We start from the raw sequence: 17,942 nt of genomic DNA on the forward strand, positions 1-17,942 counted from the left end.
CACACACATATATATATATATATTTTTTTTTTTTTTTAATTGATTTCAGAGAGGAAGGGAGAGGGAGAATGAGATAGAAACATCAATGATGAGAGAATCATCAATCAGCTACTCCTGCATGTACCCTATTGGGGATCGAGGCTGCCCACAGCCCCAAACACGAAAAGAACCTATGACCTTCTGGTTCATGGGCTGATACTCAAAACAATGAGCCATACCAGCTGGGTGAAAAAAAATGGTATTCTTTTGAAGTAGAAAGTACTTATTTAAAAAACATATATCTATAAAGAAAAACCTTTCATTTTGAAAGGTAAATAACGCAACAAATAAACTACTTTATTTCACATGGGGGCCTGAATATAAAAACATAAATATTATAACATTTTATACTATGGTATTTTTTTAAACTTATTAATTTAGTAAGCTATAATTTAAGGAATAATTTTTTCAGTCATCAATTTTTAAGTATCAATGGGAAGAAAAAAATTTTTATCAGAGACTTATCTTACTAAATATATGGTGTGAGGCATATATATAAAAGCCTTATTTAATGGCAAAGAATTTTGTTTATATTTCTAGCATTTGGGAAAAGCTACAATAGTTCCACAATCTTTTCTTTTTGATTGAAATATTATTCTATTATTGCCCTTTGTAAGTATATTCTTTGTAATTAAAGAAGACAAACTTTATAATTTAAAGCAAAGTAAGATTGATATTTTTAAACTCAAAAATAAAACCAATATTAAAGAGCCAAACTAACACCAAATTCCACCCCCATTCCTGATCTAATAAATGGATGGCATAAAAGATGTACAAATTAAATAGAATCAGTTCTAAGATAAAGTAGTAATTTAGTAGCATGTCATAAGTATAGTCACAGTATAGTCTGAGTAATTCTTTGAACCTTTAAAAGTAAACAAGGGAGAAAAAATGGGAGGAGAGTAATAATCTTACCTGTGCAACATATGCAGAATCTGATATAAGAGAGAAACTGTCCATCTCACCTCGGCTGATATAAGTTTGAAGAAGGATATTTATTTTCCCATAATTGTTCTCTACACCTCCAGGAGCTGAGAGTTCACAGAAATTATTTAATAAGGCATCTAACTCCTCTATTTCCTCTTCTCTGACCTGGAAGAATCAATGTTTTTACAGTATTATTTGGGCTGATTTACTGAAATTGAACCATACTGCAGGTTTTTTTTTAAAGTTTCCATTTGCTATAACTAAACATGTCCTCTATATGCTAAAATAACTAATTTTTTTCCACAGGTAGCTAATAATATACAATAAGAAATTATCTTGAGACTGATACAATTACATTTTATTATTCATCACCAATATTAAAGTTGCCATTGACATATAAAAATTTGATTCGCCACAAAAATTAGATCTCCTGACCTCACCATCCTTCAATTGATGAGATTTCATTTCTTATTTGACCAGAGTAAAACCTCTGCCCAAATAGATTAGGGCAAACTTGAATTATCTCCAAAGACATTCATTACAGTCATATATTTTTATATGATAGAACACATTCATAGCTTAAAGCTGTGAAGTCTTATGACTCAAAATATAAAAGTTTTCACTGTTAATAAGATTAAATTATAATACAGATACAGAAATATTCAGATCTAAGTTGGAATCATGCATATCCTTCCTATTTTCTTTAGTGAACCTTACATTGCAAATAAACCAAAATCTACATACTATATTCTCCACCAGTTTCATTACTGCAAAACCTACTTAAATTATATTTGACTTGCAGTAGAGAATAAAGAATGATGTGAGGTATGACATAATATCATAGTCTAGGATACTGGAATTGCTGATAAATGGAAGAATATTGTTGGTACTCCAAATGTGAAGTGTCATACAGCTTCTGGTGTATCAGGAATAACAATTACTTATGAGGTTTTATAAATGAATGAATATATATGTTATATGCATTTGATTCAAGCTTCAAGTAATCTTACCTTAATTTGATCAAATTCTTCAGCTTTAGACACTATAGCAAGGATATCACCTTCTGTTTTATGAGCATCAAAAAGTTCATTGAAGGTCTACCAAAGTAAGTGTTATATATGATTAAAATAGAAGGTCCAGTAAAATATTTTAAATTAAAAACCTGACTATAAATTACTCATTCTTAAATAACATTTGAGCCCTAGGCAATGCAGAGTTACAATGTCTGTGGCATGCTATTCCAAATCATTGCATTATCTACCAAAGATTAAAAAATACTGTTAAAATATAATCAGCTAAAGAGCAATAAAATCAGTTAACAAAATCTACTTTAGATAGCTAAAAAAATGTTCATCATAAGATTATGGTATTGGCTCATTTTCAGCATGGGCATATGGAAATCTACCATTTTCCAAGTCTACTGCGTGGGACCCACTCCTTGACCAGGATGGCAAGGGGGCCATGAATATTTAAAATCTGATTTTTTCTTGTCTTTACTGAGTTTATTTATTGAATTCATATACCAAAAGCATTTTATTCTATTAACAGCTTTTGCTATTTAGCATTAATACTATATTTTGACATCTAAAAAAAACATATTGTATTTGTTTGACTCAGTTTAATACCTCAATGGTGTTGTATTTAATATAGAAGTGGCTGGCGGTTCTACCCAAATCAGTTGAGGAAAAATATCCAGTTCGCTCCTCAAAACGAATCATCCTAGCTTTGTCTAATTTTCGTCCAACTTCAATGACCAACTGTTCTCGATGTTTTGCTAATGTTGGGTCAATCTACAGGGAAAAAAATATATAAACACTTTAATATTGCTTTAGATAGTCATTTTTCTTTAGAGAATTATATATACCTATTTATGAAAATTAAATTTTGTTGATGCTTTAGTTAGAATAAACTTCTTTATTACAAATTTTAAAGAATTGCATATTTATAAATTTAGGACATAACTAGAAAATATTTTATTCCATTAAATAAACCAAATAACCCAAAATTTATTTGCTTTGAATGGTATTTATCAATCTGCATATTATCTTCAGATAGTAATATTATAGAATCCAAAATTCTTAATTGGTGTTAAAACTATAAAGATTAAAAATCAACTATAAGAAAAATATTATTGTCTTCTCACTCCCACACTTAAATGAACAGGGATTTTAAAATATCAAACCATGTTTTTACTTTATCACTATTTGGAGAAATAATAGTGAGGATGATTTCCTCTGTCATAGTAAAAGTATGCAAAAATAAATACAGTTATCCTTTCAAAAGTATGGTTTTAGTGTTCTAGCAGTTTTCATAACTGCCAATAGGAAAACCCATTTTTCCTGTAATAATAATAGAAGCAAAGAGTAAAATAACCATAAATTTTGAATAGTTTTGAAACTATTGCATCAGACATTTTTTTTCAGCAGAAAGAACATTTATTAACAAATATTCTTGTTATTATATGATGTACATACAAACATGCACACAAGCCAGGTCCTAACGATCATTCTCTGGTCATGAGCAATAAAGTAGAATATGACCTTAAAGGAATGAGGGGAGAATACACAGCTAAAATAAATTTAAAAATCAGAAAAACAAGGCAAAGAAAATGAACTGTAGGGAAGTAAGATAGAGTCCGAAATAATCATATTAGCAAATACAAAGTCTTAAATATTTGCTACAAGTGATGCACTGTATGTGTCAGGTTCATCTTCTGAAAACATTTTATCAATCACATATTACTAAACCATTGAAAATATGTTAAACTGCATGGTCTGTGTTAGTTCACATGGGTATTGTGGTTACAAATTCATATTGAGTAATAAAAGGAAAACACATAAGTTAAAGAAAATAGAAAGGTAAGATTCTCTGAACTGTGAAAGTAGTAAAACCATGTATCTGAGAAGGGAAAAAAAATCACTTTGCTTATAATGGAAAATTATACAAAAATGACTTCTGATATTAACCTAGTACTTAAAAATCAATTGATGTTTTTATCTTATGCCAAGAATTGAAATAAATAGCTTAGCCCATGAAACTACATGTCGTGTTTTGTTTTCTTTTACTCCTTCAGTATATTTTCACAGTGCCATTGATTATTTTCACAAAACCCATATTTGTAATGAAAATAGCTAGAGTCATATTCTTTAAAATTTTTAAAGTTTACAGGTTATAATGAACCTATATTTTATAACAGAACGATTTGGCTATAAAAGAAGATATACTTTAACTGAGAAGAAAGATTGTTAAGCATCAATTACGATCAACCTATGTATAAAAACTTAATGATTTCAGATCAGCAGCTTCAGAACTAGTTGTTGCTGCTATTTTTCTTGTATTTTTCCTCCTAAATCTTAAGTTTGATTTTCCCATGGTCAAATCTACTGTATAGAAAAAGAAAAAAATTTTTAAAAGCACACACACACACACACACAAAACAAGATTGGCAACTGCTTTGAAAACACAACAGAATATAAATAAAAACCAAGTTACTAGTTAATGCAGTAAAACTATCATTCCAAGTCAAATTCAGTTTCTTTGATAATTCTGACTTAACACTAGTGAATAACCATATGATGATGGTGAAATAATGTTTTCATTAGAGAACAACTGGATTCTATCTGTAATTAGGAAGCATTACAGTGTATAAAGCAGAGTTCTAAAGAAAAGACAAGGTCTCACAGAATCTGTAAGCCATGTGGACCACACAACTGTAGAGCTCATAGGAATAGCTGCCACAACATGCATCTCATTTGCAGTCTATGTGCACAGAACTGATGCCAGCCTCTAAACCACCAAGATAATAACTCATCAATGCTACCTTTTAATTTAGGAACAAGGGCTTAGAGGAACTTGATAAGAGAACAGATTGCATATAGCAAGATATTATTAACAGTGGTCCATAAGTTTTCTCATGTCTGGACTATTCCAAAAATTAAATTTATCTTAATTTTAAAAAGCACAGCAAAATATTAGTATCAAATGAAAATACATCTGAATGATAAATTGATAATAGTATAAAGATGAACTTATTAGTGTCAGTGGGAAAAGAGATACTATAAGTAAAGTGAAATAATTGCAGGGGGAAATTTAATTTTCCTTAGTACTTTCTAAAAAAGATTAAAGCTCTTTGTTTTTCTTCCAGCTACCTAACTCTTTTCAGATGAGGCAAGAGTAGCAAATATTTATCCTCATACCATGAAAGGATTACAGAAATTTAAAAAAAAGGTTTGATTTCTTTTTTTTTTTTTTTACAAATGAGTTTTCTACCTGATAAGCCTTGTGACTGATGCCATATACTAATGGGTTTGCTCTCATCCGTACATAAAGATAAGTGTAACTTATCCACTTCACTGCTTCTTCCACATTAGTAACTGTTCCCAGAGCAATCTGCAAGTCAAAAATATAACAAAAATTAAACTAATCCATTAAAGTTAAATATAAACATTACATCAAAGTGCACTTTGTCAAAAGTTGAGTTTTTAAAACACATCATTATGCTGTAATTAAAAGGTATAGCATGATTATTGGACATGACACTTCTCAAATTAATTAAAAATCATCCCTGCCCCATTTAATTGGGAACAGTACATTAGAAATGCTATTTTCCAAAACTGAACTTACTCAATTTTATGGCATTTGATTATTTTTCCATAAATGAAGTTTCATTCTGTACAGCATTAAAAATATTTTGGTATTCATTTTTCTTCTTGCTTCCTTTTCCTTTTGGTTTTATTTTATGTGGTCACACTACTGAAATTTTAAATGTAGGTGCACCACAATGAAAACAACATAATATGGTTAATTCTATCCCTCTTTATTGTGTTTTTGTGTATTGTCATTACCAAAACAGTAGAGAGCATGACAGTAGCTTTTGCCTCTAAGGATACCCATTTGCAGGATGGCTAGCAGAAATAAACAATATAAATAAAATGGAAAATGCAATCCTTTCTACAATAACAAAGCAGATTTTATTGGGATTTATACATATTAATAAAATATACACTTTAACAATCATACAAGAATGGGAAATGGTTTTAACTTTTTACTGATAAATATAAAATGACTTATGAAAAAAGTAGATATTTATACCTTTGAATTATAATAACCACTAGATAATTCTTCAGATTATATTGGGAAAGAAAATATAATTTTAACATAGTATTTTTAAAATTTAAATTATTTATTGTTTAAAGTACTACATATGTCTCCTTTTCCCCCCATTGACCTCTCCCCGACCACTCCCACCCCCAGCACATGCCCTCACCCCAACTAGTATCTGTGTCCACTGGTGATGCTTATATGGATGCATACAAGTCCTTTGGTTGATCTCTTAATCCCTTCCCCCAACCCCTGCTTTCCCTGTGAGGTTTGGCAGTCTGTTTGATGCTTCTGTGTCTCTGGATCTATTTTTGTTCATCAATTTATGTTGTTTATTACATTCCACAAATGAGATTCTAATGTAACTATAATATATTAATTTCATAAAACCAAATAAAATCACAACAATAATACATAACATCTGTATAATAAATAAAATGGAATTATTAGAAAATAGTTCTTAACACAGAATAACAATGAAAAGTTTTCTGAAAAATATATTTCTTTAGCCACTGGGCCTATAGGTAGTCATTCTGTTTTTAATCAAAGTGTTCATTTTAATTTAAAAATAAATCCAAGTTGTGCACCTTCATAGTGTATAATTTTTCCTGAACATGTAGCTGAAAATTTTTTTTTCACCTTTCATACTTTAATCAAAGGAGGAGAGATGCTCCCTACCTAAATTATTAAATTTTTGAAGAAAAAAATCCCTCATTTTAGTACTGAATATTAAAGAAAATAAAAACCTTTGTTTGTTTCATTTTCATATTATAAATTCTTTGTATCCAATTTTGTGAAATAAATATGTGAATGCTTAGCTATCTTTAGTTGAAGAGGAGCTATAGCAATATATAAATATCATTATAATGTAATATCATACTATGCTATTAAGTAGATGTATGACAAAAAAATGATAAGGCAGATTTTGATCATTTAAATTGACTTTCAAATTTATAATAACTTAAAATAAGTCAGACAGAAAAAGATAACTACTATATGATCTCACTTATATGTAGAATCTAAAAACATAAGACTCATAGAAATGGAGAATGGTTGCCAGGGACTGGGGGAAGGAGGATATGGGGAGATGGTCAAAGTGTACAAACTTTCGGTTATAAAAAGAATAAGTTCTGGGGATCTAATGTACCCCAGGATGACTATGGTTAATACTGTATTGTGTACTTGAAAATTGTGTTATCATCATAACAACAGAATGGCCATTATGTGAGGTAAAGGATGTGTTTACTAACTACTGTGGCAAACATTTCAAAAATATATACATGTATCAACTTACACAATGTCATAAGTCAATTACATCTCCATAAAACTGGAAAAAATAAATTTCACTAACATATTTACAAATGACTAAATAAATCATTCACAATAGAAGTAAAGACATATATTTCCTAAAATATGAACTGTAAGATTTTCACAAAATGAAGAGTAAGAAAAACTACAATTTAGCCAATGAGGGAGTTGGCTAAACACTTCCTAAATACTTTCAAGTAAGACAGTTAAACATTTTTCTAGTCTGTTTAGGTAAAAGAAACTAGTTTAATAGTGTCCCTCACTTGTGATTCTATTTGACAGCCAAAACTGTGTTAATTCCCTTATGACCTATAGACATTTTAAAGTAATATGAAACTCCTAAGTAGAAAATTTTATAAAAAATAATCTTGCTATTTTTCAAAATCAGACTCAATAAATTAACATTAATAATTACCTATTACCACTAATGATAAGATTAAAAAGAAAGGAGGAAGTAGGTATCAAAGATTGGTTTAAGTAGTGCAAGTCTTCTAAATGTTCACCAAAAAGGAAAAGACTACGTAGGAAATTGAATTGAAACTTATGATGGCACATCATATTTAGAGACTAATCCTAGAGTGCCACCTAGTGACAAAAATTAAAATTTACCTGTAAATATTTACTGTCACCTAGTGGCCACTTGAGTATAGGAGCCTTTTATAAAATATTTTCCACAGTATTTTTTGAAATGTTTCCATTCACCTCAATAATCATATAATAAGTCAGTACAAAACTGAACTACACAAAGCACAATGAGTATGGAAACAAATATAGACCATGGTCTCAAAAGTTCCCTAATCTTGTAGATGAGATGCATGTAACTAAGATAACGTATATGAAACCACCACTATAGTGCCTAGCACATAATACGTATTCAAAAATTCTTTTAAAGAAAAAGACCTGGTTACAGTTGACATTTCTGAAAATGAGATACCTAACAAGTACTTTATGAATATAAAGTAGTTAAGATTTCTACCCTATAACAAAACCTTGTAATTTAAAAGTATATAGTTTTTTAGCAATGAGTTCCTATCAGTTATTGTTTGCACTTTGTACTGCTCTGAACTAATCAATAATATTGCTATTCAGTTTGTTGTGACTTATGACTATATAATGTCATAAGCTATCATCCTAAATACTTCAAAAGAGCAACCAACACAAAATTTATTTTACTTAGTCATTCTTGCAGCTAATGATTCTTTGCCAACCTTTTACTCGTTAGACCTTACCTCTGCATTTAGGTTATCTGCAAGGCTTTCCAGAAACTGACTCTCAATTGGGTTTTGTTGAGTGAGCAAAGTGAGGTAATGGCTGAGTTTATCATGTGTTGTTATGATGATTCCTTCCCCAAATTTGTCAAATTGTGGTCTTCCAGCTCGACCAAATATCTGCATGACATCTAATATTCCAAGGTCAACAAAGGAGCCTCTTTTTGCAGCATAGATTTGTGTTCCCTAGACGATGAAAAGTTAATAAAAATTTACATAAACACACACAAATATAATCCTGATGAGCCGATATTGAAATTAGGCAAATAAGGCAAAATCTCAAAAGTGTACTTTAAGTAATCCTTTCATCATCTGTGATAGAGTTAAAATTTCACAATATAAACTAGATTCTTTTGGAGAAAATAATTCTGACCTAATATAAATAACATTCAAAGTCAGTGAAGCAGCCAAATCACAATATTTTTTCTAAACAAATTAATCCCCAGGTTTGTTTTAAGACACCACAAATCCATGTGCAAAGGAAGGTAAGCTCTTACCTTAATAATAACAGCATGGGCAGGAAGATTGACGCCCCAGGCCAATGTGGCTGTACAGACTAGGACTTTGATGTGCCCATTAGAAAACAAGTTTTCAACCAAATTTCTGTCCTGCCGAAGCATTCCTGCATGATGAATACTAAAGCCATCTGGGAATAATTCTCGTAGTTGCCTATTTCTTGACTTTTGCACCTAGAGTAGAAATAAACAAAATATAAAAGTGTTTAGCATTTAAAAGGGATTGTTATTTGGCTTTTCTGTTGAATGAGTTTATTAACGAGAATAAAATTATTTTTAAGCATCTTAAGGTCTTACTAAATATTAGTGTATAATGCTATAGACAAAATTATTAAAAATTATATTACAGTGGGGCCTTGACTTAACGAGTTTAATTCATTCTGAGACCGAGCTCGTTAAGGAGCTTGTTAAGGAGCTCGTTAAATCAAATTACTCTGTCAACTCAATGCAAAAAAATTGGCCGAGAGACAGCTGGTATCTCAAAAAACTCGCTAGTCGGGACACTCGTAAGTCAAGGCCCCACTGTATATCTGTTTTAAAAACTATGCAATCCTGAACATGACACAAAATCCAAAAGGGAAGAAGTTAAAAGCAGGTCTCTTTTTCACGCAGGTGTTCTATTATTGCAATCAATCAGTATTGCCAGTTTCCTATCCTTCCAAACGAACTCCATTAAAATAAGCAGAAATCTCAGTGGCTTCTACCTCATTCAGAGTAAAAGCCAGAGTCCTGACAACACAGGGCCCTACAGAAATCATTCCCATCCACTAGCCTCACTTCCTCGGCCAGCCACAAGGGCCGACTTTTCTCTCTCTCTCCTCTTTCTGACAAATCCACATGCACCTCAGGGTGACACCTGCTATTCCAGACTCACTGCGTTGGAAGCCCTTCCCCTGCCACTGGGATGCCACATGGTTCCTCCTGGCATGAACTCTTTCCTATAGCGATGACCCAACAGGCCTGCTGTGTTCACCTACAGGTGTGCTCCTGGTGATCTTTGACGGGAGGGCACTGCCACCTGTCTTGGCTCAACTGTATATCTGCCCTGAATATACTAACTTCCTTTCTGGTGTCTGTTCTTTGATCTGGTCTGAGCTCAGATAGAGGATTTGGTCCACTTATTCACAGCCTATATAAGTGTTAAAGCAGATTTTACAAAATTCACTGACGACTCACCACACAACTAAGAGAAAATTTTTCTGCAAAATTAAAGACTTTAGATTAACACAAGTGTTTACACAGTCAAAGCTTCTGTTTGGACATCACATCCTGCGTTTATGTGCTATTGCTCTGAAATTTTTATTACAAACATTTTAATAGCTTCCTTTGAAACAATTTTCCATAGTTTTATGTAAGGGACACTCTATGGGCAGGGAGTGGGATTTCAGGGGTCTGAGGTCCTAGTGCAGACTTTGTCACAGACTTTATAACAATTAACTAAGAATATAATCTAAGGAAATAGCACTCCATGAAATCTGCTTCAGGTATATAATGGATGGTAATACATTAACAAATCCCACCATCTAGTGGCCAGCCAAGTAAATGACAACTTATACATTTTGAGACCGAATCCCAAACAAAACACATATGGTACACAAAAAGACTGTCTTCTTCAAGTTTCAAGAGCAGTATTTGATTTTATGTTTAGAGCGGTAACTTCATGGTTGTGTTAAGAACAGAGACTGAATGAGCAGCTATGGGGCTACTATAACAATCAAGTGAGAAGGTGGAGGCTGGGGAAACAGAAATATCACATAAACTAGGTTATAAAGTAAGCACAAAGGAAAGGATGGTGAACAGGACATGAAGGAAAGGAACATGTTAGGACTATTAAGTTTGTCCTGGCCTTAATGCACAGATATGGCAGGAAAAATCCAAAATTGAGGAATGATCAGGATGCTTATCCCAACCACGTATTAAATATGTTGTAAAAACAGAATAAGCAAAACAGTTTGACACCAAAGAAGAAACAGTAACACCAATGAACTAGAACAGAAAGCCCAGAAACTGACTCAGGCAAATACAAGAATTCTGTATGTTATATCAAATTTTAAAATCAACAGAGTATTCAGAAAGGATGAGAGGTCCATTACCATATGGAATAAGTTTGGGACAAATTAAAAATTTAATAAAAGTTAAATTTGAAAAGGGTTGGAGGAAATCATGGATGAAGTATGCTGGCCTTAATAAGCAAGACAAAGCCCAAAGACTACAACTAGGTTGAAAAAAATTCAGCATGGTAAAAATATATGTAAACAAATAAAAAACAAAGTTTAATGAGAAAAAACAAATATGTGTAACATGTATGTCAGTGCATGCAATTTAATGGGCCAAGGGTAGGAACATGCAATTTATAGGGGAAAAAAATCAAATGGCAAATATACAAAGTGCTCAGTTTCACATAAAGAAATGCCATTTAAAATAATAATGAAGTATCACTTTTTTGCCTATTAATCTGTCATAAATTTAAAAACTTTGACACTGCCCAGTTATGTGGGCAACGTAACTTCCTTGAAGTTATGGTTTGAGGAAGTGTAAACTGGAACAATCTCCCTAGTGGGCAGTTTGAAATCACCAAAATTTTATTCATTCATTCATTCATTTATTTATTTCCATTTATTAAAATTTTAAATGCATGTACCATGATGAATAAATTCCACTGCTAGACATTTTCCCAATGGACATACTTGCAATTATCAAGAGTATGAGCAAGAACATTTACTACAGCACTTTTAACAATCCTATATAATAAATGGTAACATGCAAATTGACTGTCATGGCCTCGCACAAGATGGCCACACCTATGTTGTCACAAGATGGCTGCCATAAGATGGCCGGCAGGAGAGGGCAGTTGTGGGCGATCAGGCCTACAGGGGAGGGCAGCTGGGGGCAACCAGGCCGGCAGGGGAGGGTAGTTAGATGTCAATCAGGCCGGCAGGGGAGCAGTTAGGGGGTGATCAGGCTGGCATGGGAGTGGTTAGGGGGTGATCAGGCTGGCAGACAGAAGCTGTTAGGGGCAATCAGGCAGGCAGGCGAGCGGTTGGGAGCCAGAAGTCCCAGATTGTGAAAGGGATGTCCGACTGCCAGTTTAGGCCTGATCCCACAGGGGGGGTCCAGGCCTGCAGGGGAGGGCAGTTAGGGGTGACCGGGCTGGCAGGGAAGGGCAGTTAGGGGTGACCAGGTTTATTGGCAGTCGGATATCCCCAAGGGGTCCCAGACTGGAGAGGGTGCAGGCTGGGCTGAGGGACAACCTCCCCCGCCCCCAGTGCACAAATTTCATGCACCAGGCCTCTAGTCTCTCTATATAAAACCCTAATATGCAAATAGACCAAGCAGAACTGAACCGAACAACCGGTCGCTATGACATGCGTTGACCACCAGGGGGCATGCATGAAACATGGCAGGCGTCGGCCGTGATGGGATGGTGGAGCAGGTGTACAGGGATTCCAGTCCAAGGCAGGGTACCAGTTGCTGTCATTGGGGCAAGCCTCTGGTGGTTACTGAAAATACTTTGCTCTCGCGTGCCGCAGTCCCGCCTGGTGCTCACACCTGCTGACAGTGCTGGTCCCACTCACACCTGCTGCCAGCGCTGGAGCCGCTGCTTGCACCTGCTGCCGGCCCCGATTGCCCTCAGGGCTTCTCCACCTCCCCCTGCTCTTGAGGAGCGACTTGGGCTGGCAGCAGCCAATCGCACCCACTGCCGACGCCGGAGCCGCTGCTCACACCTGCTGTTGGTGCTGGTCCTGCTCAAACCTGCTGCCAGTGCTGGAGCCGCCGCTTGCACCCGCTTCCAGTGCCTGGTGTCGGCCCCGATCGCCCCTGAGGGTTTCTCCACCTCCCCCTGCTCCTGAGAGGCGATCAGGGCAGCAGCCGCCGCTTGCACCCGCTGACAGCACTGGCCCCGCTCACACCCGCTGCTGGTGCTAGCCCCAATTGCTCCACACCATCAGCGGGTGTGAGCGGGACTGGCACTGTCAGTGCATGGGAGCGGCGGCGGTGGGCGCGGGGCTGCCAGCAGACAGGGGACTGGGGGCTGCGGTGGGAGGGGCTGGGCAGGGGCATGAAGGATGGGCTGAGACCCATCCCTGTGCCCACCACAGCCTCGCGGCCCACAGTTCCTTTCAAGGTGCACGAATTCGTGCACTAAGCCCCTAGTAAAAAAATAATTGGAAACAACAAAAGTATCCATCAAGAAGGGACTGGGTAAATGAATTATGAAAATGTCCACATTGTAGCATACTGTGCAGTTGTTAAAAGAAGGTGTTTTTAGGATCAAATCTTTCTGTACTGTTTTGGAAAGATCGCCTTGACATATTAAGTGAAAAGAGCAAGAAACATAAAAGTGTGTCTAACACTATTCAATTTGTTTACACTAAAACTCACAGGCAAACACATACAACGGCAGTTGTACAGAATCTTCCCTTGAAAGAAATATAAACTTAAGAAACTTTTTAATAGGAGTTTTTTCTGGAGAAATGAATGGAAAAGAGATAGTTAAGACCATGACTTATGAAGCTAAATTTATTACAAGATACCTGCTGCTTTCTAAAGTATCTGAATAATTACTGTTTTCTACCTGGTTTATCTGGAATCTAGGCTTTGCTATCCCCTGAACAGCTGCAGAGATACAATTCATCTTATTCACAATCACTGAACAGAGCATGGGGTTCTCTAAGGAGGCCATTCAAGATCCAATATTATACTCACTGGATAAGTGTTTCTACACACAGAAATTCAGCACGAAAGAACACCGGCCGTGAAAAGTAAAGGGAGTCAGGTATGTGTAGTTTAGGAATTGCCTAAGCTTGCTTTCCTCGGGCTTTATATTTCCACTTTTCACAAGTGAACTTCACATGTAAGGCTTTATAGGCAGTCAAACTAGAATGGAATGGGCGACTGCTAAGATAATCCATTAGCACACAGACGGTACCACATTCGTTTCTCCCAGCGAAAGTATTCAGGGCTTCCTTCCATGACTTTACAAATCATCTTCATTGGAAAATCAATGTGAGTACTTTTAAAAATGAATACGGTTAAAACATAACTACTTCCAAAAATTAACTTCCAAATTAACACAAATACATGATTAAAAAACTTGATAAAAAAAAGACTGAGCAAGGAACTGAGGATATTATAGAAGAAATTTGTTTTTTCCCACACTTGAAGCAACACAAGACCTTCAGCTGAGATACAGATGAATGAGAGAGCATGACGGAATTGCATAAATAATTTATAGTGACTTTTGTAAGCCTTATGAGGTAATTTATCTTGATAAGGTATGCTTCAATGTGGGTCATTTCAAATCCATTAGGAAAAAATATCTGCCATTATAATAACTAAAATTTAACTAGGAGAAGGCAAATATTTTCTCCCAAATGATACCATTCTTTCCCACAATTATCAGTCAGTATGCTTTCTCAATGTTAGAAAAAGTATTATAAAGTCCTCATCTTTGGTAAGTGCTATTTTTATCACTCAATGGCTCTAAAGTTAATCAGTGTAAGACGGTGGATCTGCTACATGTTAGGAGCACAAACCAATACAGTGGGGCCTTGACTTACGAGTGTCCCGACTAACGAGTTTTGAGATACCAGCTGTCTCTTGGCCGATTTTTTGCATTGAGTTGACAGAGTAATTTGAGTTAACGAGCTCCTTAACGAGCTCGGTCTCCGGAACGAATTAAACTCGTAAGTCAAGGCCCCACTGTACCTGGCTTCTCTTCTGACATAGGAGTTTAAAGATCTAAAGAATACAATATGACACCTTTCCCCAACCCTTCTCTTCTGTTTTAAAGCTTTATTCCACTTTAGACCTGGTTCATGGAGAAACCTAAAATTGGACCTCTGGTGTCTATGCCAAAACAGCCATAAGCTGCAATGCTAAACCTGTCTTTCCCCATTCTCAGCAAATCACCCATTAGTCATCTGTTCACTGGATTAACTAAAATGGGCTGTAATCATTTCTGAGGATTATGTTAAAAATTGTAGTCCCTTAGTTTCAGAGTCTGATTTTGATATCTAGCATGGAAACAAGTGATGGGAACCAATGATCTATTATATTATTGTCTCAATACTAGGTAGTTTTTTTGCTCTTGACTCAATTCCTTACCCTCTGTACTATTTTTCTACTCAAGGATATGAATTCTACCTCCTTCAATGTGCTATATTTTTTCTTTTGTGTTAAAGTTTTCCTAGAACACTTTTCACTTTTGCCTTATCTAACCTTCAAATCTCAACTTAAATGTCACTTTGTTAGCTAAGCCTCCTCTAACACCAGTCTAGATCAGATTCCCCAATTTTACTTTATCTTAGCACTTTGTCCCTCTTTACTATTTATTAAAAATTCAATTAAAATAAATTATTTAATTAACTGATAAACCTTTCTTGTTGTGTCAGAACATAAGCTCCATAGGATAAACAGGCAGGTACTTATTCTTCCTAAATATATTTCCATTCCCAATTGAAACAAAGAATATTAATCAGTACACAACTCTCCTACTCGGCCTTCCTGTATTGCATGGGCCAGAAGGTAAAACCTATATTTCCCGGATCTCTTATAGTCAGAGACCTAGATGCAAAAATCCATTTTTTAATTAAGTGACCTCACACAAGAATTAGACAATTGAAGTAAAGAGGAAACCATCTTCCTATTGTTGTCTTTTGCTGGCAGGCAAGATCTTGGAGAAATGAGGGCTGAAAGTAATAATGGATGCACTATCTACTCAATATTTGCTTTTCCAGTGTGTTCACAAATGTTGAAAAGCAGCTGTGGCCACTGTAGCTTCTCCATGCCTGATCACCATCATGGTGGCTGGCTCTTAATGCAACAGTTTCAGGGACTGACTTCTACTCCTCCCATCTAACCAACATTCTAGTAAGTACCTAATTTCTTTTACAGAATTATTTTCTACTTAAACTGTATCTAGAGTGGTTTGTTTTCTTTACTGAATCCTGACTGACACAACACATGTCTCCCTCAATCCACTTAATCAGGTTGACAGCAGAGTTTACTTATCTTGAGACCTATTGATCTACTAGAGTGACTGGTACATAGCTTACTAGTACACTCAGTAAATACTCACAGAGTAAATATTCACAGGGTGACCACCACTATAAACAGTTTGAGGCACATGTGTATACAATCAATTCACAATGACTAGCCTAATTGCCATAACCAATTTCCATGTCATTTTGGCCATGCCAATTATTCATTTTAACTTGGGAGAAAGGAAGTACCATATTCTCTGTTCCATGTCATGTCATCCCTTCAAAGATGGTCTTGGTTCTCATAGGGGCTTCCCTGATATTTCTACAAGCCAATTTAGAAACAAGTTAGCATTCCAGTGAGAGTACCCAATTAGCAAAGAGGTCTTATCTAAAATGGTATTCTTTATATCCATTTGGAGGTCCTTAAATAAATGCTGAAATACAATTTAAAAATAATCACCTTGTGAAATGTGATTTTGAGCTTAAAAGTTTATCAATATAAATCCCTGTACCACTAATGTTTAATAACCTTACTAATTTAATCTATATATCTTTAGAGTATTTAAAGTATTTTCAAATGTAAGAGCAACAATATTCCAATTAATATACTTTTCCAAACCAGTATGGTTCCTTAAAAAGATGTATAGCCGAAACCGGTTTGGCTCAGTGGATAGAGCGTCGGCCTGCGGACTGAAGGGTCTCGGGTTTGATTCCGGTCAAGGGCATGTACCTGGGTTGTGGGCACATCCCCAGTGGGAGATGTGCAGGAGGCAGCTGATCGATGTTTCTCTCTCATCGATGTTTCTAACTCTCTGTCTCTCTCCCTTCCTCTCTGTAAAAAATCAATAAAATATATTTTTTTAAAAAAGATGTATAAATCTGCTGTAAAAACTTTACTCTATGTCTCTAAAATACATCTTAAAAAACAGGAACAAAAATAGCTGCAATCAAAATATACTTAAACCTAATAGAAAACAAATAAGAATAAATGCTAATGCTACTTTCTATGGCCCTTAAAAAGAGTCTCATGACATGATATTGGTAATAATTTGGGAGATCACACCTAAAACACAAGCAATGAAATAAAAAATAAACAAGTGGGACTACCTCAAACTAAAAAGTTTCCACAAAGCAAAAGAAACAATCAACAAAGTGAAGCAACAAATTACACAATGGGAAAAAATTTGCAAACCATCTGATAAGGGATTAATATCCAAACTATATAAAAAACTCATACAACTCAATAGCAAAATAATAATAATAATAATAATAATCATCCAATTAAAAAAATAGGCAAAGGACTTGAATAGAAGAAGATATATGAATGGCCAGCAGGTATAGGAAAAGACACTCAACATCATTAGTCATTAGGAAAATGCAAATTAATAATACAATTAGATATCCCTACCTGCCTGTTAGAATGGCTATCATAAAAAAGATAAGAGATAATTGCTGGTGTGGATTACGAGAAAAGGGAACCAATGTGCACCACTGACAGGATTGTAAATAGCTGAAGTAACTATAAAAAATAGTCTGGAGGGTCCTAAAAATTTAAAAACCGAACAAACATATGACCCCAAAATTTCACTTCTGGAAATACATCTAAAGGAAATGGTAAACACTAACTCAGAAAGGTATCTGCACCCCCATGTTAATAGCAGCATTATTTTCGAAAGTCATGGGGGGGGGTCCCCCCCTCAGCTCAGACTGCACCATCTCCAATCCAGGTCCCCTTGGGGGATGTCTGACTGCTGGTTTAGGCCCAATCCCGGGGATAGGGCTAAACCAGCAGTCGAACA

At 35.2% G+C, this 17,942-nt stretch overlaps 1 protein-coding gene across 8 annotated transcripts in view; it reads right to left on the minus strand.

The window, feature by feature from the left end:
• Positions 1–17,942, minus strand: part of ASCC3 (activating signal cointegrator 1 complex subunit 3) — a 247,270-nt gene that overhangs the window by 116,013 nt on the left and 113,315 nt on the right. For 7 of the 8 annotated variants that reach the window (XM_023762284.1, XM_006098563.3, XM_023762281.1 and 4 more), the window contains 6 exons: positions 9,140–9,331; positions 8,604–8,828; positions 5,236–5,355; positions 2,592–2,756; positions 1,977–2,063; positions 955–1,131 (listed from right to left, as the gene is read on the minus strand). In XM_023762284.1, coding sequence (XP_023618052.1) covers positions 955–1,131; positions 1,977–2,063; positions 2,592–2,756; positions 5,236–5,355; positions 8,604–8,828; positions 9,140–9,331 — 966 coding nt within the window. The remainder of the gene's footprint in view (positions 1–954; positions 1,132–1,976; positions 2,064–2,591; positions 2,757–5,235; positions 5,356–8,603; positions 8,829–9,139; positions 9,332–17,942) is intronic. The other variant, XM_023762283.1, reaches the window with a different exon arrangement.

The sequence above is a fragment of the Myotis lucifugus genome, unplaced genomic scaffold (genome assembly GCF_000147115.1).
Source record: "Myotis lucifugus unplaced genomic scaffold, Myoluc2.0 scaffold_240, whole genome shotgun sequence".
Lineage (NCBI taxonomy): Eukaryota > Metazoa > Chordata > Mammalia > Chiroptera > Vespertilionidae > Myotis > Myotis lucifugus.